This window comes from Gigantopelta aegis, chromosome 13, assembly GCF_016097555.1.
Source record: "Gigantopelta aegis isolate Gae_Host chromosome 13, Gae_host_genome, whole genome shotgun sequence".
NCBI lineage: Eukaryota > Metazoa > Mollusca > Gastropoda > Neomphalida > Peltospiridae > Gigantopelta > Gigantopelta aegis.
In genome coordinates this window covers 34860722-34886749 of record NC_054711.1, presented here as the reverse complement: position 1 = coordinate 34886749, position 26028 = coordinate 34860722, and the positions used below count along the sequence as shown (strand labels likewise).

Here is a 26028-nt window from a genome sequence, read left to right as displayed (position 1 = left end):
AAATTTATATGCAGAAATACATGTTGTATGTTGCAGAAATATATCAGTCTGTGATTGTATACTTCTTGTTTGTCATATTGAAATATGGTAAGGGTCAGCACGGTTTTACTTTGTGTGCACCAATTCTTAACAAAGCTGAATTTGACAACACACATTATTATTTGAATTTAAGCATCAAACTTGAGTAGATTTTTAAAATAAATTATTTAACAAGGTACATGTAGAATAGGCTAGCCACATTACCATTACATGCCATTTTTTATATCTTTTGACTATAAACATTTATTTTTCACCATTTTAACATACAGAAAATGGGTGTTTTTGCACTGTTTGTGTTACTATGACAATGTATTGACAATGTATTAAAATACACAGACTTATATGAAGACAGTCAATAACTGTTGAAAGCAACATCTTTATCAGGGTTTCTAGAATTTTTATAAAATCCACTAGCCATGGGATCAGTGGTTTTTAAAATTTACTAGCCACGATTAAAAATTCACTAGCCCAACTTTATTTCAAGTTAATACAATTTTACTAAATAATACTAATAATTGGATATGTCACTTAAAGAGGGGGATAGAGCTTAAAAACACTAACATTCGGGGGGGGGGGGGGGGGGGGGGGGGAGAGAGAGAGACAGGATATTGAAATTTACAAAATAGACTTAGTGAAAATATTTTGTACAATGTTTCAGTTAACTGTTGGGCATCGCAATAGTAGCCCAACATTGAATATCACTAGCAATGGGAGTGGGGCTACCATAATCTAGAAGCTGTGTCTTTATTAAAACTTGTTGTGATTGTATTTTGCTGTACCATAGTGAATGAAGTTGTAATGTGGCACGTCCAGACTGCAGATTTTACAAGCCACATCAGAATTGTTTTTATAAAATAACCAGGCCTACCAATGTGAAAAATATGGTATTTAAAATACAAACTGTTTTCATCAAAATATGTATGGAGCTTCCTGTTTTTCCATTCGTGAAAACCACATACCTTTTTCTTTAGGAAAGTTTGAGCTGAAAACAATATATATGCTAATTGTTGTGTCATAAAATTTTCATTAAACTATTTTATTTACCATTTCCAAAACTATTTACCCACATTTTAAGCTAGTGCCTATATCTGGAAGGGAAACATGTAGTTAGCTGTTTGAATTTTACACAGGTAACTTACCAATAACTTACATATTGTCCTTATTGCTCATCACTGTTTGTGCTAAGGTTGGAGGAGAATCTAATAATTATTTTACCCCCACCCCCTCCAATGTGTTTGTGCAAACTCTACCTGCAAAAAAGGTCCAATCCTAATTTTTAACAAACAAAATTGGTGTATGATTTTTGTTTTTTCATACATTTATTTTATGTATAACATTTTATCTGGACTTAATGGGGTGAATATAGTAATACATTTTTTAATTTAAAAAAACAACGAAAAAAACGACAATCCCAGCCAATCCCAATCTACCGGTAATGTGTTTTGGCACATTTCTGGAGACACAATTTTGGCCTTATGTTGACTTCAAAAATAACTCCCATACTATATACATGTGTATATGTTTTATGTTGTTAAGCAAACTTTTATGTCCTCTTGCATTTTGTTTGTAATACATGCTTTACAGTATTTTGTGCATTGAACTCAATGGTTGTTTCAAACAAATTCTAATTTTAAAAATATTACTGGTATCAATAATTGTTTTATTTTATATTGCTTTAAATAATGATTTACCTTTTGTATTGTTTATGGTTTCATAAATGTAACAAACTAAAATTACTTAGACTATGGTACAATTGAACAGTTCGCTGGTTAGCATTTTTCAGTATGCAAGGGGTAACAAATCACATTTTTATAATTTGGAAAACAGTGCTACAAATGTTTTTGTTAGTTTTATAATTAAAATTATCTAAATTTCAACATATTTCTGATAAAGGTTAGTAATGTGTGCAGGAGATATATATTATAAATATTAGCTTTAGATTTGATGTGTATTTTCACAATTGTCGAGTAACAGCAAACTTTCTCCTCTGTTTTGTTTTTTTAAACACTGGCTTTATTTCTAAAAACATTTCAACTTTTATCTTGTGACTTACACATACATGTATTTACCGAGTATTCTTCAGTTATACTATTTTATTAAAATCTAAAATGCTAAAAAAAACCCTACTGTAATGGTAATTAAAACATGTTTTACACTATGGAGTTTGGTTATTTCTTACACATAATCAGTTATCACAGAAAACTGGATTAAAAAAATATTTTTGCTTACATGTATATATAGAACAGTAGAATCTTGTTTGGTCAAACTCAGAATGGTCAAATGCACTGCAACACTTGTACCAAAAATGAAGTCGTTACACTTATACGATGTTTTATACGATGTTCACCGATAGGTTGAGCACAGACGGGGTTCAAGCCAATGGGATTCAACTGTATGCGTGTGTATATATCCCCTACCCCACGTTATTTATGCAAAGGTTGTGTGGGAATTATTAATTTGTAGCAAACTATGGCACGTATACTGCACTTTAATGTAATAGTGTTATTACTAAAAACAAACTTTCTATCAGAGAATTCGCCATATTTATTTTTAATAACACATCCTGCCAGTGAAATGCTTGCCTGATCTATGATAGGATGCTGGATCAATCCCCCTCTAATGAGAGGAAACGGGCAATGGGCAACATTTTCTGATTAGCATCAAGGGATCTTGTATATGCAGCATCCTACAGACAAGATGGTACATATCACAGCCTTTGTTACAATTGTGGAGCACTGGCTGAAATGAGAAATAGCCTAATGGGCCCGTTGACAGGGATCAAGTACTTTACCACTTGGCTACGACCTGCCCCCACCCATGACACAAACTAGTATATCCAAATCTGTGGTACATGTGTGTGTTATTCTATTTTTGAAGAAGTCCTATCAAAGATCCCTTACTAGTAATTGAAAGTGTAGCCTTTGTGGTCATGTGGACCGATCCAGAATTAAGCATATGTGGATGGGTGGAAGGTATCACAAATATTTCCTGCTTGGTGTGTATGCTAGATCTTTTCCTCCAAGTGGGTAGGATCTAGCTCAGTCAGTAGTGTTCATCTGAGGTGTATAGGACATAGGATCGAATCACCTTGGTGGACCAATCCTAAAAGAACTCTAGCGTTTTCTCAGTCCCAACCAGTGACCCTAGGAAAAGATGGTTATTCATCCACAAACATACTTTCTAATTTCCAGATGAAAAAAAAAATATTAATAGCAAATATAGTGATTATCTGTTTATTAAAAAGTTCTGTTTGATCAATGATTGACTGAATCTTTCTCCTCTGGTTACGTAAACTGCTGTAATGCTTGCTTCACTCTGTAAAACAAAAATAGAATACAAATACTACCTGTCATATTGGACACATTCAATTTGGCAAACAGGCAGTATTCAAATTAGAATACTTTGTATATATAAACTACCTGCAACATTATACATCTTCATACTTTGGGGTTAATCAAATTACAATACTTATAAATATATACTACTTTCCATAGGCAACCAGGTCAATTTAGCCCATGGAGGGGTGGGACTTCTATTAAGAAACTTATTAAACTATTTTCCAAAATATTTCCATATTTTCCAGCAATTCATGTGCTATGTCCCTAGATCCTTTGTAAAAGGTAAATGAATGAAATTGTTATTGACACCCCAACAAGATAGTGTTGTTGAGTGTCAAAGATATGAATGAATGAAATGTTTTAATGTCCTGTCATGAATGAAAATGCCTGCTATTGTATTTGAACCACTTGGACAATATGTACTCTCACCAACATACATGCAATACAAATCAAAGTCATATTTACAAACACTCACTTTTCAAACAGTGTTGCATCCTGGGTACTCAACAGTTGCTGCAGTAATTTCTGGACACCCATCTTTTTCAATCGCTCCTGTCTGTGGAAGGCACCTAAAAAAACATGGCAACACTTTGTTAAATGTATGATGTGTTCACTGACACAGCTGAGAGGGAAAAGGAGGGGCATGGGAGCTATGATACCCCAATCACTTTTTATATTTGCTTGTTTCCCCATAACATGACTCGGAGACAGTGTAGGTACCCCCATCCCCACTATATTAAATAATGGCTACATCAATGCATTATTGTCATAGAAATGATTAATCTATATTATGGAATAAAACAAAAAGCTTTTGTTATCAGCTTCTGTTGAAAACATCATGTATGATTTATATTTATTAGGCCTCTCCATTTAGAAATTGCAAGAAAGCAACCAACTGTTCTGATAATAATTCCACACATTTAAAAAGTAAGTATCATAAGTGAAAGTTATACTGGGAAAACCCATTAATTTCCAGAACTTGAAGTTAAATAAAATTATTTCTACCTTCGTCTTGCTTTGATACAAGATTAAGAACACACAATATGGCCGCTATCTGAAGTTTGACGTTACTGTGAACCTAAAAGTAGAAGAGGAAAAAAAATAAAAATAATAATAAGTACAAGACTTCATTTTTAAGGCTACTCTCGATCAGCAGAAAATTTCGCCAAATTATGTATTAAACCTCCAAATTTTATAGATACCCAGTTATTTGGTAACAAAATATTAATTAATACTTTCACCAAATTAAAATAAAATTTGCCCTGATTTTATATTTAATTATGGTGGATGCAGATTGTCTTTTCATTTCAATTTGAATTTATTTTCGTGTTTGTATCATTAAAAGTCACTGTTAGGAGCTCGTACTGGGACCCAAACCCAGTACTACCAAATGGGTAGCAAAATGTTGTCTGTCCTGGTTACTGGACTTTCTGAATGGGTAAACACCAACTTTAACCGATGTATATGAACTAAAGTGCAATATCTTTATAGTAAAAGTATGCATATGAAATTTATTAATAAAAAAAGGAAGGAAATGTTTTATTTAAGGACGCACTTAACACATTTTATTTACAGTTATATGGCATCAGACATATGGTTAAGGACCACACAGATATTGAGAGGAAACCTGCTGTCGCCACTTCATGGGCTACTCTTTTTCGATTAGCAGCAAGGGATCTTTTATATGCATCATCCCACAGACAGGATAACACATACCACAGCCTTTGATATACCAGTCATGGTGCACTGGCTGGACCAAGTAATGGCCCAATGGGCCCACTGACAGGGATCAATCCCAGACTGACCGCGCACCAAGTGAACACTTTACCACTAGGCTAAGTCCCGCCCCAAATTTATTAATAATGCACAGACAAAGTGAGTGATATGTAACACTATTATAGTGATGTTAACACAATAAAAGCCATGCAGTTGTATATTGATTTAATTACAAACTCATCAAATGTCCAGGATCATTACATGTAGTCTGTGGGTCACTGTGACTTTGACATCACATCATAATGGTGCATTAATTGGAGGTCGTTTGGGCCTCTATGAATCCAAGGCACTCAAGGGTCAAACTCGACCCGGAGACTAAGGAACAAAGTAAAATAGCACTAGGCATCTTAATTCCAGTTCTGAACATGGATGCCCAAACATGCCATTGTATTGCATTCCACACTTTTGTTTTCCCTCCATGTCTCATAGCTCATTGATATAACTGGCAGCAAGCATATGGCAAAATGATGTTGAAAAAAAAAAAAAAAAAAATAAGTACTCTTCCTTGCTCAAGTCTTGCTACACTCAGCCCATGCCTGAGTACTCATGGAGACCCTAGTGGACCTCATGAAAAATTGGCGGTACACAAATCATTCATGCAATTGTGACTTAGGGTGTGCAGATTGTCTATAAATTGCCTGAACATTCTCCACTCAAGTCATGTTCACAATTTGGAACTTGTGAATTTGCGATATTCACGATCACTACATGAACTCAGCATAATATCAAGTGCTTGTGACAATACTCACCATGTATGATGTGAGTTTCTTCAGAATGTCATCATTTTCCATTATAACATCTTTAGCCTGGTCACCATCAGCGATGTTTGCCAGGATACACAGTGTCTGAAAACAACACACACCACATCTTAAAACATTAATACTAAATAATAAAATATCTTTAAAAAACCCAAAAGTTAAAAGTGAATTTTTTTTTCTGTCTACCTGATTTGGTAATTTTGACACAGTCTTCAGAAAAAATCTGCTATATTTTCCCATTAATAGCTAGGTGTCTTTTATATGCACCTTTCCACAGACAGGGCAACACATACCACAGTGTTTGTTATACCAGTCATATGGCATTGATAGGAATGATAAAAAGCAATGTGTCTACATAGGTTCAACCATACAATTCAAGCTCCTCAGTTGATTGCTCTACCAACTGATCTAAATCCCACTCTATATACAACAATCACAATTATTTAGATTAAGTAACTTAGCACTAATTATTTGAAAGTGTAAAATATTGTAAAATGTTACCTGTTCTTTGACTTCTACAGAGTGGTCTCCCTCTAAAATAAAGATGACTGCTTGCATAACCTGATTTCCATATGACCCCATGATGTCATCAATGTGCTAAAAATACATCAATATCATCAAGAATATGTATAATAAAAATTTGCCATTAATTCTATTTCACCCTTTTTTCATAAAGTCAGACCAGAATGTCTCTTGTCTCCACACTGGACTTATTGGTATCAGATATTTGTGAATTAATTTTACTGATATTTGATAATGAATGATAAGATAACATAAAGACATGATTTGAAGTAAACAATGTGTGTATGTTAGTAACATGTTATTTAATAAGAGCCATAAAACAAAAAATACATTAGAAAAAAACCCTAAAACTTTCAGTTTAATACATTATATACTGATAACTATAATAAAAGCAAAAATGATTTTTCAGGTATATAATAATAAATTTAGATTTTGTTTAGTAAGGGATTAAGCTAGGCACAATATTTCATGAGAACCGTTGTTTTGTTCGCGTGTTGGTTACGCAACTTTAAAATCATGAGATCTGCCAATCAGTTATGTGAACAATTCCATTCTAAAATTAAAAGTACCATATATCAGTAATGAAATTGAAAATCAGTTTATATTTTTAAATACATTTGAACCACCAATGTAGCACAGAACCGTATAGTTCAAGTGTTTTAGGATTAGGTAGGCATAACTCATCAGTCACAAGAACTATATTCACATAACCGAACAATCGGTTACCTAAGTAAAACTCACGTGAACTGACTTCCAGTTACCTAAGATTTTGAAATATTGTCCCCTGTTAAGACATACTGAGATTGAGGAGAACTACAGGTGAACATACCGTTTAGCATTTCACAGAATTGAGTGTTGTAATCAAGTACATTTATTCTAATAGCAAACTAGCTGTAACCCTGATTCACATTTCTACTGCTGTTCACTATATTTCTATTTAGGTCTCACTACACAGATGTCATCTGCCATTGAAACCCATGTTAAATTGCCCAACTTCAAATTAAGATTGCCAATAGAACGGGTTCTCGTTGGTACTAACAACATACACCATGCAAACATACATTATATAAGAATTTATTTTCACTCCAAAATTGAGAACATTTCCGTCTCAGTTTTTTGCTATATGACCGCATCTGGCTGTAATACAGGTCCGAACAGGTGGTTCATTAACCGATTCACTCTGGCTGTCTCTTACACTATACACTAATGTCCCAAAAGGTCAATACACAATATTACAAAATAGCATGGGCAAAATACAGCCAGAAGGCTTACCATTAAACATACATATTGTTTTAATTCTTCACCAATCCCTAAAAGTGAACCATAACTTGTGTCACAATTAGGAACTATAGTGGACCATGATGAATGAACTCTCACCCAGAAATGATCTATGTAGTGAGACCTTACAGTATATAAAAAAAATATATAAGCACCAATAAGTGTTGAGAACGACACAGTCCCTGCAATTAAGAAAATGTCTACAAAAAACATGCTGTTGAAAATAAATTGAATATAGTTCACAGCAAAAAAGAATGCAATAAATACAGAGCTCTGTGTAGAATTAAAAACTTCAAAGCAATTTCCAAGACATTGCCGATTGTCATGGGCAGTTGCAAGGGGTTACCATATGTTTGAGAAAAATGAACTACTGACTTGTTGGTTTGACAGCAGGTTCCTAAGCAGCCCCAGCGTCTTCATGAGAATGTTGGTGTCAGAGTCAAAGAGAAGACAGAAGAGTTGTTCTGAACCCAGGGTCTCCACGATCTGAAGTTTAACCTTCTGTTCTGCCTGGAACGCCATGTTCTGAACATAACAATAATGCATGTTATAGTAAACCTGTTTATACAATCAAGGAAAAGACAGAAGAGTTGTTCTGAACCCAGGGTCTCCACGATCTGAAGTTTAACCTTCTGTTCTGCCTGGAACGCCATGTTCTGAACATAACAATAATACATGTTATAGTAAACCTGTTTATACAATCAAGGAAAAGACAGAAGAGTTGTTCTGAACCCAGGGTCTCCACGATCTGAAGTTTAACCTTCTGTTCTGCCTGGAACGCCATGTTCTGAACATAACAATAATACATGTTATAGTAAACCTGTTTATACAATCAAGGAAAAGACAGAAGAGTTGTTCTGAACCCAGGGTCTCCACGATCTGAAGTTTAACCTTCTGTTCTGCCTGGAACGCCATGTTCTGAACATAACAATAATACATGTTTTAAACTGACAGACCCTAGTTATTAAACACTACGGCATATTTTTCACAATTATTGATCATTAAAATAGGACAGTACTTAAATTTTATTGTTTTCATTATCCATTTCCAAATATCTGAAGTGTTTCTGGTCACCCTGGTGTTTCTAATACCATGAAATGCATTTCTCATAGTTTTAAAAATGCACATACATGTACCTCTGAAAGTAATGGTTATTTAACAGTGTTTCTCTATTTCAATGTCACAGAATCTTGTTTGACTCTATTGTAGCTTTATACAGATGTGTTACAGATTTGAAGATTAAACAAACTTATTGTTAATTTTTAGTTGAAACTAGTGTCTGTGACTTTAGTAAGTATCTTTCTACAGTTTTGGAATGAATGAATGAATATGTAACGATACTTCAGTACTAAGAATACATCCACTACTGCGCTATTGGTCTGGAATCGATCCCCATTGGGCTATTTCTTGATCCAGCCAGTGCACCACGACTAGTATATCAACAGCCATGATATGTACTACATTGTCTGTGGGATGGTGCATATAAAAGAACCCTTGCTGCTAACCGTAAAGAGTAGCCCATGAAGTGGCAACAACAGGTTTCCTCTCTCAATATCGGTGTGGTCCTAAACCATATGTCTGACGCCACATAATCGTAAATAAAATGTGATGAGTGCGTTGTTAAATAAAACATTTCTTTCTTTCTTTCCCTCCAGTGACTAGAAGACTTACCATAAGACCCCAGACTCCGTTGAGGCGTAACGCCGGGTCTGACCGGCTTGTCAAGTCAGCCAGGATGTTGATAGCTCCTGCCTCAAGGATTGGCTGAAACAAAGAGAGAGAATTATGGCTTACATCTCAATCATAGCAGACTGACTGACTGGGTATGAACTAAAATTCAAACTGGTATTGCATTCACCATGCAGTTAGTCTGTGACAACTAAAGATTTAAGACTTGTTATAATCAATCGTAAGGCGAGGAAAGACAACAAAAGTAAAGGTGAGAGAAAGGAAAGAAAATGGAAAGGGAACAAACATATTGAGAGTACTGCACAAGTGTGATATTTCCAATGAAATGAAAATATAAAACAAACATTCACCACCACCATTTTGGAAAGAACATTGGATGAAAATCAAAGCTTCTAATTTATTATGGCCTAATGATTACACATCTGTGACCTCAATATTGTTTAAAATATTCATGTGTGACAGAAAAATACCTCTTTACTGGGTGAGAACTCCAAGAGCAGATTACACAACGTTGATGAAGCAATGGCCAGCGCCTCTTCATCCCCACACTGAATAAGCTGAAACATATTTACAAATAATACACATATAAATAAACAACATATCAGATAAAAACACGGGTTACTATATAGGCCTCTATTAACAGGCACTGAAGTTGAGAATTTTCTTTTTAGATGGATGGATGGATAACATTAATGTGCCTATATCCAATTAAGATTCAAGGGTGGAGGGATGTGTCTCAGTTTCATTGGTAGAATGCTTGCCAGATGGATAGATAGATGGATGGATGGATGCATGGATGCATGGATGGATGGATAACATTAATGTGCCTATATCCAATTAAGGTTCAAGGGTGGAGGGATGTGTCTCAGTTTCATTGGTAGAATGCTTGCCAGATGGATAGATAGATGGATGGATGGATGGATGCATGCATGGATGGATGGATAACATTAATGTGCCTATATCCAATTAAGATTCAAGGGTGGAGGGATGTGTCTCAGTTTCATTGGTAGAATGCTTGCCAGATGGATAGATAGATGGATGGATGGATGGATGGATGGATGGATGCATGGATGGATGGATAACATTAATGTGCCTATATCCAATTAAGGTTCAAGGGTGAGGGATGTGTCTCAGTTTCATTGGTAGAATGCTTGCCAGATGGATAGATAGATGGATGGATGGATAACATTAATGTACCTATATCCAATTAAGGTTCAAGGGTGGAGGGATGTGTCTCAGTTTCATTGGTAGAATGCTTGCCAGATGGATGGATGGATGGATGGATGGATAACATTAATGTACCTATATCCAATTACGGTTCAAGGGTGGAGGGATGTGTCTCAGTTTCATTGGTAGAATGCTGGCCAGATGCATGATGGGAAGATTAGATTACCTATTGATTTTTCTATCCAAGCCAGTGCCCCACAACTAGTACATCAATGGCTGTGGTATGTAATGTCCTGTCTTTGGGGAAGTGCACGTGAAAGACCCCTTTTTTCTGTTTAGTGTAAGTATATTTCTGTTTTGAAATTCCACTTGATTCATTAATATGATGTCGTGTAAATATTTTGTGATTTCATCTCATCTTGTTCTTCCGATCCACAACTTGTGATTCGTGGAAGTACAGAATCTCAAAAAATCACAGACTGATCAATAAATAGTATGAGACAAAACTTGATTCAAGGGTTACTTTAGGCTTTTCTCAATTAATATTGATTTATACCAAAATTTTAATGGTAAAAGATTGGTCAATGTGTTATACTGTATACATTTTTTTATTTTTCAAATTCGATCAGATGCATTAGTAATCATCAAACTTAAACACAAGGACGCAATACTAGCCTCAATAATCAAAACAGAATAATTTACAAGGGAGATAATTTAATCATAAACTTGTTAAAAATGCAGAAAACTTGAGGTGTTTTCTCTTTTATAGATACATCACCTGTCCGCAAACCAGTGTATATTTCCCTACGGGTAGTAGTCTGGTTCAAACATCCCAACAGCCAATGTGATGGCCTAAAATTCTTCTACAGTATACTCTCTTTTGTTCCGGTCACGTGACTGTAATTTCCTTCTTTTTCCTTCACTATTTTGGTTTGGACTTATTTTCCTTTTACTCTGTCTTAATCTGAGCAATCTTTAATCTTTTTCACTTGCTTTATTTGATACTTTTATGTGTGGAATACATTTCTATATGCTGTTACATTATACAATTATTTTGGTTTTAATCACTTTATTAAAGTGTTGTTTCCAAATTTATTAATTGTCATACTTGCCGGTTCTTCAGGAAATATGCACTAGTTTGAGGACAAGTGATGTTGAAAAGAAAAAGTAAATATGATTTCTATATTTTCACTGTAATATATGACATTTCACAGAATATCACTTTAAATTTATGGTTTCTGTAGATCTATATATTTCATTGCTATGTATATAATAAATCTGTATACTCGTACCTTAAGTAACGGTTTCCAGATGTTGTGGTCTTGTATTGAGGTTCTCAGCTGCTGAACGGACCGCGACAGACTGTGGAGACACCTGGTGGCAGCAATCTGAACTTTGAGGTTCTGACTGTTCATAGCAGTTGACACGTGGTCCATGAGATTCTCCGTCGCTATTATCTAACAACAAATTATATTTATGACTTATTGATATGTGTGTCATTAATTCACTGAAGGTATATCCTTTAGATGATTTGACTGTCCAAAGAAAACTTTGTTCCATTAAAAAGGATCAAAATTATACTATTACACATTAACATATTCAGACATACCAAATACCACTATGGCAAAATCGTTTTAGTACTGATCTTATTTATCTATTATCTATTTGAAACCATTTCTCACCATACAAGAAGTAAATTTAAGAGGGTTTCAATATAGAATATTACACCGAATACTAATGACAAATATTTTTGCCTTCTAGCTACCTTTTGTAATGTAAATAAAGAAACAATAGAACATCTTTTTGGGGAATGTAACTTTGTTCAAACGTTTTGGAATTTGTTTTTTAAACTGATTATTGAAGTACTGTAATCACTTATGTACACAACTTAAAACTGTTTCTTGAACAAGTCATATTTGGATTTAAAGACAGCATTAAAACAGATAATATCTTTGATCTCTTGCTACTTCTAGCTAAATATTTCACATATAAAAGTAAAGTGCAAAATGTTAAGTTAAAATATTATTCATTTGAAAAAAGAAATTAAACAAAAATACTCATTAGAAAAACAGTTATATTTTAGCAAGAACAGTCATAGCAATTTGTTTTACCAAGTGGGCACTGTATCATTCATTAGTTGAAAATGTTTAATCTAATAATTTATTATTATTATTATTTTAAATTCTCTCGTCTCCAGCAACATATGTAATATATAGTAATTTAATCAAACATCTACTTCCCACAGTATCACAGAGCATAACAAACTACAATACAACTGATAGGAAACTAATCACATATGTGCAATTGTTATCAAGCTATGTTGCGTACTCGTCTATGTATGCTTTTTAATGTTAGAACTGTCTTGCTGTACTGTTTTACTACATACTACATACTACTACTACTACTACTACTACTACTACTAATATATGTATATGTATTATATCTATTCTCTCTCTCTCTCTCTCTCTCCAAAAAACATACAATCAATCTGAACATATTTACTCTAACAATACTCTTTATGTATCATATATATTTATTATTATTTACGTTCAACATTATTTGGAAGACAATGATTCAGGGCCCATCCCTGACATTATTGACATTTCTAGCCAATAAAAATTTTAAAAAAGAGAAAATAAAATAAATAAATAAATAAAATATCTAACAAAATAATCATAATGTATATGTACACTTTGACTCATCACACGAACAAAGATAATAAAAACTCTGCTTTCACTAGGGATCCTTGGGAAAACGATGTCAGTAAAGCAACTGCATTTATTGTTTGATAGATGACATATCCAACTGTAGTAATGCATTACTGTGATGATGTATGGAACATCCATATATTAGACAAAATACAAATGCAACAATGTAGTAATAAAACAAAAACACCTGAATATTACAAAGTCAAATATATTAACTGAAAAAGACGTAGTCATGTGTTACTATGGTGATGAATGGAACATCCAAATCATATAGTCTAATTGATCACACCTTGCATAAATTTATGACCTGCACAAATTGTTTATCATGACAAATATTTGGTACATCCATAGTGAAAGTTGAGTAGATATGTAAAGTGTGAATCATCTCATAAACAAAGTTAATTTGAGTAATTCACATAGTTTGTTTTGTTTAACGACACCACTAGAGCACATTGATTTATTAATCATCAGCTATTGGATGTCAAACATTTGGTAATTTTGACATAGAGACTTAGACAGGAAACTCACTACATGTACATGTTTTTATTAGTAGCATAAGATTTTTTATATGCACCATCACATAGACAGGATAGCACATACCACAACCTTTGATATACCAGTCGTGGTGCACTGGCTGGAACGAGAAATAACCCAAATGGGTCCACCAACAGGGATCGATCCTAGACCGACCAGGCATCAAGTGAACACTTTACTACTTACTAAGCTAGGTACCGCCCCTAAATAATTGACAAGACACAGATGTGAGTTTTCATGCTGCTCTAAGGCAGTGCTTCATACATCAGAGAAATTACTGCAGGATATGGAGTCAGTGGGACAAACAAAGTTTCTTTCATTTAACAACACCACTAGAGCACATTGATTTATTAATCATTGGCTATTGGATGTCAAACATTTGGTAATTCTGACATATAGTCTTACAGGGCTAGAAATGAAAACAAAAATCTACATGCACCAGGTGCATGCTGAAAAAAAAGTTACATGCACCATTAAAATTCTGCATGCACCAAAAATAAGGCAACTTCGTTTTTTTTTTATACTAAGCTATTCAGAATTATTCGGCAATACCTATATTTATTTATTAACAGTACCGGAACGTTATACAGCTGCGTTTATTACTGATTCTTGATCAAATTTGAAAATTTCACCCAACGTAAACGCCGTACAGAAATCTATAATAGGCCTATTACAAAAACGTACGAATATTTGTGTTTTGTATTAAGCAAGTTATCAACTTTTTTTAACTCGATAAGATCTGTTGGTATAATATAAATTAGCCTACGCAATTCGACGAGATAATAATCACTGGCTGACTTCGAGTCAACTACGCGAGTAACAATCATCTGATCAAGTGCCCATATCTGAGGTCGAAAATTTTCAAGGCAGTTACTGTACTTTGTATTGATCACAAATCTGGCGGAGTTCAATTTGTCAGTGACGACAACAACTGTGTTATGTGCGTGGATAGCCCAAAGTCGGTCTTGACCAACTTCCCTAATACCGTTCACGGATATACCAAGATATTGCCGGCAATTTTTGCAAATATATTTGTTGTAAGTAGGATTATGGGATACAAAATGAATGCGCCCATAAGATAAAAGTTATCGTGACAAACAGATTACGAAATGCATACGCAAAATTCAACAACTTGAGTCTGAATCGGGTAGGCAACAGGATACTAGTATACGCAATACACAGTACTTGAAAAATATTAGCATGCACCCAGTTTTAAAAGTTACATGCACACGCAAAAATCAGCATGCACCGGTGCATGTACTAACACTGCATTTCGAGCCCTGGTCTTAGAGAGGAAACCTGCTACAATTTTCCATTAGTAGCAATGGATCTTTTATATGTACCATCCCACAGACAGGATAGCACATGCCATAGCCTTTGTTACACCAGTCGTGGTGCACTGGCTGGAATGAGAAATAGTCCAGTGGGCCCATTGACTGGGATGGATCCCAGATCAAGTGAGTGCTTTACCATGTTCCACCCAATGTGATGAGGAGAGACTGGGCAGTGTGTCAAAGACTGAATCATTGGGAGGGGTGTGTAGAGCAAACTCTATTAAATTCCACTCCCTAAGACTTGCTATGACAAATACTGGAGTATTTTGTATATGCTATAAATAATATTCCATTCTTTATGACCAGGTGAACCTCACCTTCTTGCGGATATCTTCGTCGTTAGCTCCTAAAGATGCCAACGCCTTGAACGCTGCCTGTCTCATCTCATTCCCCCAGTTCACATCCTAAAGAAACAACAAAGCAAGACTTGATTCTGACTGAATGATGGCATTAAAAGTATTATCTCATTCCCCCAGTTCACATCCTAAACAAACAACAAATCAACACTTGATTCTGACTGAATGATGACATTAAAAGTATTATGTAGTTTTGTCTATTTACTAAATAGCCTTTAACTACAACATTTGACAAATGTTTTTTACTAGCCGTTGGGCATGCCAATAGTAGTTATTTACTAGCCCAACATTAATTGTTACTAGCCATGGGAGTGAGGCTACCATAATCTAGAAGCCCTGGGTTAAGGCAGGGGTTTCCCCAGGGCCGTTAGGCGTAGCGGCCCGACACGCCTTGGTCCGTAAAGTAAGCGCTTTGACGGCGTGGAAGCGCCTTAAATCAATTGCCGCTACGTCTTGATTTGAAGTACTTTAGAAAAACAATTATCACAAGTACGAGCGTGGCAGTCGACTACCTCTTGCAATCAACTTGTGTACCAGTATACCAAGCACACCTAATCACTATGACAGGTAATACACGTCCTAAATACCTAACAATTGACATGTTGTCTGCTCACAATTGGTGTTTGGTAATTTTACCACATCTACTGGGACCGCTAATCCATCAGGAAGGGATTCCCATGCCGAGCAATCAAGCTTCAAGGCCGATGAAAGAAGATGCCCATTGACAGAATCAACTGTACTATTTAACTCAATAAACAATATTGTATGACAGCAATGTGACGGCGATTCAATGTCTGGAAGATATGTAACTTGCTATTTTAATTTTGTAAAGTCTTTGAACCAAAGTAATAAAAACAAACCGACAGTGCATGTCAATTTGAATACACATGCCAGTTCAGGGCCGAAAGACATGTCGGCTATCCCAAGGGCTGAGTTCAGCCAGACCGAGCAGAAACAAAACGTTCGCTACACTGGTTTGTGCGCTTCACGTTAAACCAAATGGACATGACGGACACTGAGATCGCGATCGTGGGAAATACAACTTGCAGTTAAACGTACACTGAATTAGTTTACAATAATCATATTTGTTAGATAATGCTAGATATATATTTGTTAAACTGTGAGGTGACATTTAATAAGTTAGCTGGATTTAAAAAAAGAAGAAGTTAAAACGTTATTTTATTAACGTTTTGGGGATTCTTTGGTTGTTTTTTTTACAAATGGAATATACTGTGAAATCAGCATTCTTAGCGTAGGTATTTTACAAGCAGAAATCACAACAAGCATTTAACACGCTGAAATCAACAGCAACAACATGGCACAAATTACGAAATTGTTGGGGGTGGGGAATTGGTGGGTTTAAAAAAAAAAAAAAGTGTTACCCCCCCTCCCCCCCCCCCCCCCCCCCCCCACAAAAACAACCCCAACATGATTGATGAATGTAGCCCACAAGGCTGCATTCTGCTCTGATGATCTACATGATGTCTGTGTACGTAACAAGATACATCATCTTATTATTACCTTTTTCTTCATGGTTCTCGACCCGATCTGCTCGATATCTGTGTATTTGAGATACTCGGCCAGCGCCTTCATGATGTGATCGGAAATGGCGGCCGCTCGTTGCAGGACTGGGTCAACTTTTATAAGATAGGCAAGAGTCTCGGCTCCTTCAACATTCTCCTCCAGGGGGCGGTCTTTTTTACACATCCGGACTAGTGTGGGAAGAGTCTGTAAAGAAAAGTAACTCTAATCAGTCAGATAGGGAAATTACTCGTACACTGACAGAGGAGTGTGAAGTCTGTAAAGAAAAGTAACTCTAATCAGTCAGATAGGGGAAATTACTCATACACTGACAGAGGAGTGTGAAGTCTGTAAAGAAAAGTAACTCTAATCAGTCAGATAGGGGAAATTAAAGTCTGTAAAGAAGAGATTCCAGTAAGTCTTAAAACTTACAATTTTACACTATATAATAATATGTACAGAAATTTTAAATTCATCTGATGGGGAAATAACCTACACATGGACCCTACAGTTGAAAGGCTGACAGTGATTAAAACTACTTTAAAATACAGGTACATATGGTAACTACTACTAAACATTTTTGCTAAAGTTTACACTAATTTTAGGCTAGAAATTCCCCAATCCAATGTAAACGTTCTGCAGTTTTCTACGCACTATACCCACACCCTTTTCTCTACCCTTTCTCCTTTTCTTCCTCTTTGTTCAAATCTACTATGTAAGTCTGTGGTATTTTAAACATGTATCCGCATGTAAATTGTAGGGAAAGGTCTTAATATAGGCTAAGCCCAGGACTGGCCATAAGTACTTGTCCGCTCGCCCCGGACGAGTAAACATTTGCTCAGATGAGTAAAAGTTACAATTCAGTAGCCTGCCGGGCAACCAAAATTTCCAAACACAAACTGTCTCTTTATCCCTTTTCATTCCAGCCAGTGCACGACTGGTATATCAAAGGCTGTGGTATATACTACCCTGTCTGTGGGGTGGTGCATATAAAAGATCCCTTGCTGCTAATCGAAAAGAGTGGCAACAGCAGGTTTCCTCTCAATATCTGTGTTGTCCGTAACTATACGCCTGATGCCATATAACCGTAAATACAATGTGTTGAGTGCGTCTTTAAATAAAACATTTCCTCTCAATATCTGTGTTGTCCGTAACTATACGCCTGATGCCATATAACCGTAAATACAATGTGTTGAGTGCGTCTTTAAATAAAACATTTCCTTCCTTTATCCCTTTTGTACATTTCTGTAATTCCGTATTATGTAGCAAGCGTCGTCCACCATTTCAAAGTTTGGCTAAGACTGTGAGGCTGTTCAGACATCGATTGGTTGTGGAAGAAAACTAACTAACACCCCCCCCCCCCACCAACACTCTCTCTCTCTCTGTCTGTCTGTCTGTCTGTCTGTCTGTCTGTCTCTCTCTCTCTCTCTCTCTCTGTCTCTCTCTCTCTCTCCATCCATCCTGACTCTGTACAGTGTGTTTGTGTGTGCGTGTCAGGTCCCTGAATTTCACGGAAATGATAGCTTTCGGTATCATGTCAATAAAATCATGGAACCGAACTTTCGTTTCCCATAATTATTATATTGAGTACCGTATTTGACTGGAAGTATAGGTCCACGTCTTTGAATAAGCCACCCTTCCTTTTTGAAGGCATTTAAGAAATTAAGCCTTTATTTGTAAATCATGGTATTTCATGTCGATGAAAAAGCTGTTTAGAACCAGCACGTTACTGAAATGGATAAGTAGACTTTGTAAAGTTAGTTTTCGCTTTATCTATGCGAGCTCGCGTAACACGTGTGATGAAAAACGAGGTCAGGAAATTACCAATCTGATTAAAATTAGCTCTACTGGGTCTAGCCAGTAGATCCAACAGCATTGCGTGGACTCCCATGTCCAGGTGACATTTCATCTATAAATAACAATTTAAATATCGACCAATTAAGCTTCGCCTTTTATAGCGTTATTTGGGAGTATACAAATTCTAAAAATATCGGGCGAGACTATTTATGCAATAGGCGAACTTGTTGGTCCATTTCAACATTGAAAAAACAGGGGGAAAAGTGCAGTAATAAACTTTTGATTGTATACTAGTATAAACAGATTTTATGGCTATACCATCACGGTCTATTTTTTCGTCTTGAAATGAATTTGATATAAAATTTTATATTGAAATTAGTTTCTGGCATACTTTGTAATTTGCCTGAATTATTTCGTATACCCTCGGCATAATCCTGAATGTTTTCAAATTCTTTTTAAATCACTGGCATGATTTTGCAAGTACGGTTTTCATTGGTCGAATGAAAGGTCAACTGGACATGATCTCCAACGGGCTGCTGTTAGATCCACATGTAATAGTGGAGCTAATTTTAATTAGATTGGGAAATTACCACCACACGGTCAGTTTTTCGCTAACGTTATAGAATTTTGTACTGTGAAATTAGGTTGTCCATATGCAAATTTTCGCATTTGATTCCCAATGAAATTGATATTTTAAATGTATATGCAATTAACATTTAATTAACTAAATATTAAAGAACAGTGAATAGGCACGCATGCAGGAAAATTTGTAACGGGATCTAAGCAGTCTCTGACTGAGTGTGTGTCGGACTCACATCGAAAGCGTCAAACACCAGAATTTCTAAGGAAAACTGAGGGTATACACGTATATGTACTTCTCTGAAATTTTTGAAAATTAAATGTCCTTAAATGCAATGTCCTGCATTCTATAAGTAAAGTTCATCCTGAAAAATAGAGAGGTATACTTTTTTTTAAATAATTTAAAAACAAAATATCAATCTAATTAAAATGAGCTCCACTTTTACATGTGGATCTAACAGCAACCAGTTAGAGCTCATGTCCACCAATCAAAACCTTACTCACAGAATCATGCCAGTGATTTGAAAATAATTTGAAAACATTCCAAATTATCCTGAGGGTATACGACATGTTTCATGTGAATTACGAATGCCTTATTTAGACCATTAGAACTAATTTTAATCAGATTGCTAACAACACTGCGTAGTCTCCAATGTCCAAGTAACATTTCATCTGTAAATAATAATTTAAATATTGACCAATCACACCTCGCCTTTTATAACGTTATTTGGGAGCATACAAATTCAAAAAATATCGGGCGAGTCTATTTTAGTGGCCACAGTACAGCGAACCATAGCAATACGTACAGGATGGGTTATCAGTCTTCAGTTTTACATTATAAATTATTTATTTTATAAAATAAAACATGTTTTAAGGCATTCGTAATTCACACGAAACATGTCGTATACCCTCAGTATAATTCGGAATGTTTTCAAATTATTTTTAAATCACTGGCATGATTCTGCAAGTAAGGTTTTGATTGGTGGACATGAGCTCCAACTGGCTGCTGTTAGATGCACATATAATAGTGGAGCTAATTTTAATTAGATTGAGAAAATCTCTGGTACACTTGTCCCCACCCCAACACCTCCCACCCCCCCAACAAAAAAAATCAAAAAATAGAAAAATAAAACCCGAAATTAATGTTATTCACTGTGAAACATTAACTCAAAGTAGCATATTTTTTATGATCATTCTAAAGTAAAGGGTTAAAGTTTTTAAAAAAACATAAACTCATTTCCAATTTTTCTTCATTCAATAGCAATTTTAAAACTCTTTTTGATATTCACAAATTTAGGGAAATAAACATATTTAGTATTATTTAAATTTTGATTTAAACTGCTTACATTTTGGTTCGAGTTCATTTTGTTGTGGGCAAGTGAAATTTGAGAGTTACTTGCCCGGCAGACAATTGAAAATTTTAGGATATGGCCAGCCCTGCTAAGCCTGTTGACTAATCCCAATATGTTTTTGTAAAATAAATATTGTTTAAAGCAAAGGCTGACAGTATCCAAGATCTTCCATTCTATGTCATAATTCAAGGTGTGCCGTCAAATATCTACTGCTATTTACTGCTGCAGATACAGTTATCCATTCCCAATAATTTAACAAATTTTACTTAATATACACTTGTTGTGCATTGTTCAAGTATAGAATAAAATAAGAATCTAAGATAGGGGAAAAAAAATTCAAGTGTAGTATAGAATAAAAATTGAAACTGCTATTTTCTGCAAGAATAACAGTTAAAACAAGATTATCGATGAGGTACATGATACGCCCGTCAGGAGTTTGATGGAAAACCATAGATATTAATGAATATGTTACGGGTATGATTCAAGACTAATTATGATTTTCCTATGCTGTTCAGAATACAGACAAATTATTTGATTTATTTCTATCACAATGACCTAGTAATTGTATGTGATACACAACCATCCCAGGTTGTTCCTACATGTGAGGTTTGATGGTCCTGTATGCAAGATATGGTCGGGACAAGGTTTACTGTTATATGCAGTAGACCGTCAAAAGTAGGTCACAGTGACCTAGTAATAGTACGCAACACACCGTCATCCCAAGTTGTTCCTACATGTGAGGTTTGATGGTCCTATATGCATCTGTATGCAAGATATGGTCTGGACAAAAAAGGTTAACAGACAGATGGATGGACAACGCCATACCATAATAAAAAGTTAGTTTAAGGACACCACTAGAACACATTGATTTATTAATCATTGGCTACTGGATGTCAAACATTTGGTAATTCTGACATATAGTCTCAGAAAGGAAACCTACTAAATTTTTCCATTAGTAGCAAGGGATCTTTTATATGCACCATCACAGACAGAATAACACATACCATGACCTTTGATATACCAGTCGTGATGCACTGGCTGAAACGAGAAACAGCCCAATGGGCCCATCGACAGGGATCGATCCTAGACCGACTGTGCATCAGTTGAGCATTATCACTGGGCTACATTCCACCCCCTGCAATGTCAGATGCTAACAAAACAAATGTTACTTGACAATCCCATGATGATGATCACATCTCAGGCAAGTCCTGCCACTGGTTAGAAAGGGGAAAAACAAAGGATTTATCAACTAAGCAGGGGATCAATCCTATGACAGATGGAAAAAAATCTGAGTCCACAGAGCATGATCAATCTTGTTACTTATCACACCTCAGACAAGAGTCCTACCAGCAAGTTTCATCCATCCCTACACTGAATGTAACACAAACCTTGAGAACAATGGTGGGGCTGTCTGCTTCGATTGCTCCACAGCGACACAAGTAGGTGAGACACTTGGCTGCGGCTATCTGCATCTCTGACGTTTTGTCACGAGCCAGCAGACGAACCAGAAGTTTGGGGATCGACTCCCCGTTATAGGTAGCTGAAATATTAACTACAAGAGTGTGTACGTGAAAAATGTAAATCAGTAATGTATAAATACACAATGGTATAATACACAGTGGTATAATACATGATATATTCCCAGTTGTAGGTAGCTGAAATATTAACTACAAGAGTGTGTATTTGCAAAATGTAAATCAGTAAAGTATGAATACACAGTGGTATAATACACAACATATATTCCCTGTTGCAGGTAGCTGAAATATCAACTACATATGCAAGAGAATGTATGCAAATCAGTAATGTATCAATACTCAGTGATGTAATACACAGTGATTTATAATACACAATGATATATTACCTGTATTATGTAGCTGAAACAGCATGTGTAAAATATAATTCAATACACAATGAACTATTAAATCTGTTGCAAAATACCAAATTGACTGTTGTTTACTGTTGTAGACTACTTACAGGTATAGAGTTAAAATATAATAATCATAAGTAGCCATGTAAAATGACTTGTGGTAGTAAACGTTAGCTAAAGAGGAAAGAACTCATGGTGTACATATTTTACGGCAAATGTAATCTCTGAGACTGCGTTTAGTAGCACAATGGCCCTACTTGCTAATATTGTTTTCCTTTCAAACATAATTATTAAATAGGCAATGATACACAATGTGCTGGGATGTTGCTAAACATTCCTTTCTTTTAAAACAGAGAGTAAAGTACCTGTTGATATTTGTGCTGCACTGTTCTCATTTTCATAACACAGCACAGCAAAACACTTCAGCGTCGGCATCTGAACCTACAAAATAATCTTTTATTTCAGTCAGCATGTTCATATTAGAGTCATTTCTGATTTGGGGAATTTATCAATTTTTATACAACAGTCACAAATTGTATAAAATTTGATGAATTTTATAAAAATAATTGTAGTTTCAAATTCAAGTTTTAGTTAGCCAAATAGCAAAATGGTGATACATGTACATCAGTTACTTAATACAGGGGACAATATTTTTAAATATTAGGTAACCGGAAGTCTGTTCACGTGAGTTTTACTTAATAGGTAACCGATTGTTCGGTTACATGAATATAGTTCTTGTGCTAAAACACGATTATGCGATACATTGGTGGTTCAAAAACATAAACTGACTTTCATTTTCATTACTGATATATAGTACTTTTAATTCTAGAATGTAATTGTTCACCAAGTAACCGATTGGCGGTTCTCGTGATTTTAAAGTAACATAACCGACACGTGAACAGCACAAAGGTTCTTGTGAAATATTGTGCCCTGTAATATGATCACATTTTTTAATGAAAATAGTAAATTGTTTTGCTTCAGTATTACCCAAACTGTTCTGTGTTAAATAAAACAAATAGCTAGAAGTGGAGTTATAAAGCTCTATCTTAAATAAAACAAATAAATAATGTTTTACCTTGTATACATCGGATGCTAGAAGTGGAGCTAAGGCTGCTATAGCACCATTACTGCACAAAATGTCCTGGTGTTCTTTTGTCTACAGTAGAAGAGGAATCTTTGTTTAAGAGACACCTCACTTTACAGACACTAATATTCTAAATACGAAATGCATGATTATTATACAATGTTAATGGTTAAAATAAAGCTTTGTTAGTAAAAAAAATGTTAACATGCTTTTGACTAACAAGGCTTTATTCTAACCATTAACATTGTATATTAATCATACATTTCATATTTAGAATATTAGTGTCTGTATATCCAATGTTTTTCTTATCCTAATGTCATACATTTATTGAGAATAGAATCAGTTTAAGCTACAATGTACCACAAATGTTACGATGACAGAAACACACTGAATATAGAAAGACTAATATTCTAAACCTGAAAATGTATTTAATATGCAGCTGTAATTGCTGAAAAGGCTCAATTAGTCAGAAATATGATACAATAGCAGCAAAATTTTTATTTCTTACATATGTGGCTGAGTGCATAAAGCACCCTCACACAAAAACTACACAAGTTCGATCTCAGTTATATTCTTTAATCCATGATGATAGCATATAAACAATGTATATGATATGGAGAGTTGGCCCTAAATGTCTTTCTCTCTTGCCAGATATTCTCTCTCTCTCAGTCTCTCAATGAACTATCTTTCACCCCAGTCCCTCTGAAAACATCACACACACCTGACCAATACTAGCAGACCATTACTGATCTGGGTTCCTTAAGATAACCCCAGTGACAGTGTTTACCATATATTAATGTCCCAAGTGTCTTGGAGGAATTTCAAAAGTACCTTAAGTGTAAACAAAGAGAAATAAACCTCGGACACCTTAATGGTGTTTATGCATGTTTAGTATAATAACACATTATGCTGTGTGCTTTAGTTGAATCCCTCACACATATACACATACATGTAGATTAATCTCATATATACATGCAGGGCTTCCAGAATGTTATAAACATTCACCAGTGATTTAAAACATTTACAGGTCATGATTATAAATTCACTAACCCTACTTTAATAAATACAATCAGATACAGGTATGTCACCCAAAGAGGGACATAGAGTTTAAAAACCCTTTGATTTGGGTAGGTGGATGGGGCAGGAAAGTCATGTTTACAAAACAGACATAAATGCAGCATTTTATTTTTTACTAGCAGTTATTTACTAGCCCAACACTGAATATCACTAGCCATGGGATTGGGGCGATCATAATCTAGAAACCCTGACATGTATCTCAATCACTCATCAAAATCTTACACAGCAGATTAAATCACAACCAAAATTTTTAATACCACTGATTTCAAACCCACCCACTAGGCTAAACCCAACCTACTGAATGAAACCACACTTATAAAACTAAACCCCACCTACAAACCAAACCCCACTCACTGATTTCAAACCCACCCACTAGGCTAAACCCAACCTACTGAATGAAACCACACTTATAAAACTAAACCCCACCTACAAACCAAACCCCACTCACTGATTTCAAACCCACCCACTAGGCTAAACCCAACCTACTGAATGAAACCACACTTATAAAACTAAACCCCACCTACAAACCAAACCCCACTCACTGATTTCAAACCCACCCACTAGGCTAAACCCAACCTACTGAATGAAACCACACTTATAAAACTAAACCCCACCCATTCAGCCAAACCCCACTCACTGATTTCAAACCCACCCACTAGGCTAAACCCAACCTACTGAATGAAACCACACTTATAAAACTAAACCCCACCTACAAACCAAACCCCACTCACTGATTTCAAACCCACCCACTAGGCTAAACCCAACCTACTGAATGAAACCACACTTATAAAACTAAACCCCACCCATTCAGCCAAACCCCACTCACTGATTTCAAACCCACCCACTAGGCTAAACCCAACCTACTGAATGAAACCACACTTATAAAACTAAACCCCACCCATTCAGCCAAACCCCACTCACTGATTTCAAACCCACCCACTAGGCTAAACCCAACCTACTGAATGAAACCACACTTATAAAACTAAACCCCACCCATTCAGCCAAACCCCACTCACTGATTTCAAACCCACCCACTAGGCTAAACCCAACCTACTGAATGAAACCACACTTATAAAACTAAACCCCACCTACAAACCAAACCCCACTCACTGATTTCAAACCCACCCACTAGGCTAAACCCAACCTACTGAATGAAACCACACTTATAAAACTAAACCCCACCTACAAACCAAACCCCACTCACTGATTTCAAACCCACCCACTAGGCTAAACCCAACCTACTGAATGAAAC

At 35.5% G+C, this 26028-nt stretch overlaps 1 protein-coding gene across 1 annotated transcript in view; it reads right to left on the bottom strand.

Annotated features, from left to right (window-relative positions):
- Positions 1-3258: 3258 nt before the first annotated feature.
- Positions 3259-26028, bottom strand: part of LOC121387289 (armadillo repeat-containing protein 8-like) — a 23747-nt gene continuing 977 nt past the window's right edge. Inside the window, exons 2-15 of the mRNA XM_041518311.1 lie at positions 23691-23771; positions 22981-23056; positions 22137-22288; positions 17021-17227; positions 15461-15547; positions 11860-12024; positions 9871-9957; positions 9383-9475; positions 8087-8236; positions 6413-6508; positions 5903-5998; positions 4383-4455; positions 3853-3946; positions 3259-3354 (exon numbers count right to left, since the gene is read on the bottom strand). Of these exons, the coding sequence (XP_041374245.1) occupies positions 3324-3354; positions 3853-3946; positions 4383-4455; positions 5903-5998; positions 6413-6508; positions 8087-8236; positions 9383-9475; positions 9871-9957; positions 11860-12024; positions 15461-15547; positions 17021-17227; positions 22137-22288; positions 22981-23056; positions 23691-23771 (1488 nt within the window). The 3' untranslated portion in view covers positions 3259-3323. The remainder of the gene's footprint in view (positions 3355-3852; positions 3947-4382; positions 4456-5902; positions 5999-6412; positions 6509-8086; positions 8237-9382; positions 9476-9870; positions 9958-11859; positions 12025-15460; positions 15548-17020; positions 17228-22136; positions 22289-22980; positions 23057-23690; positions 23772-26028) is intronic.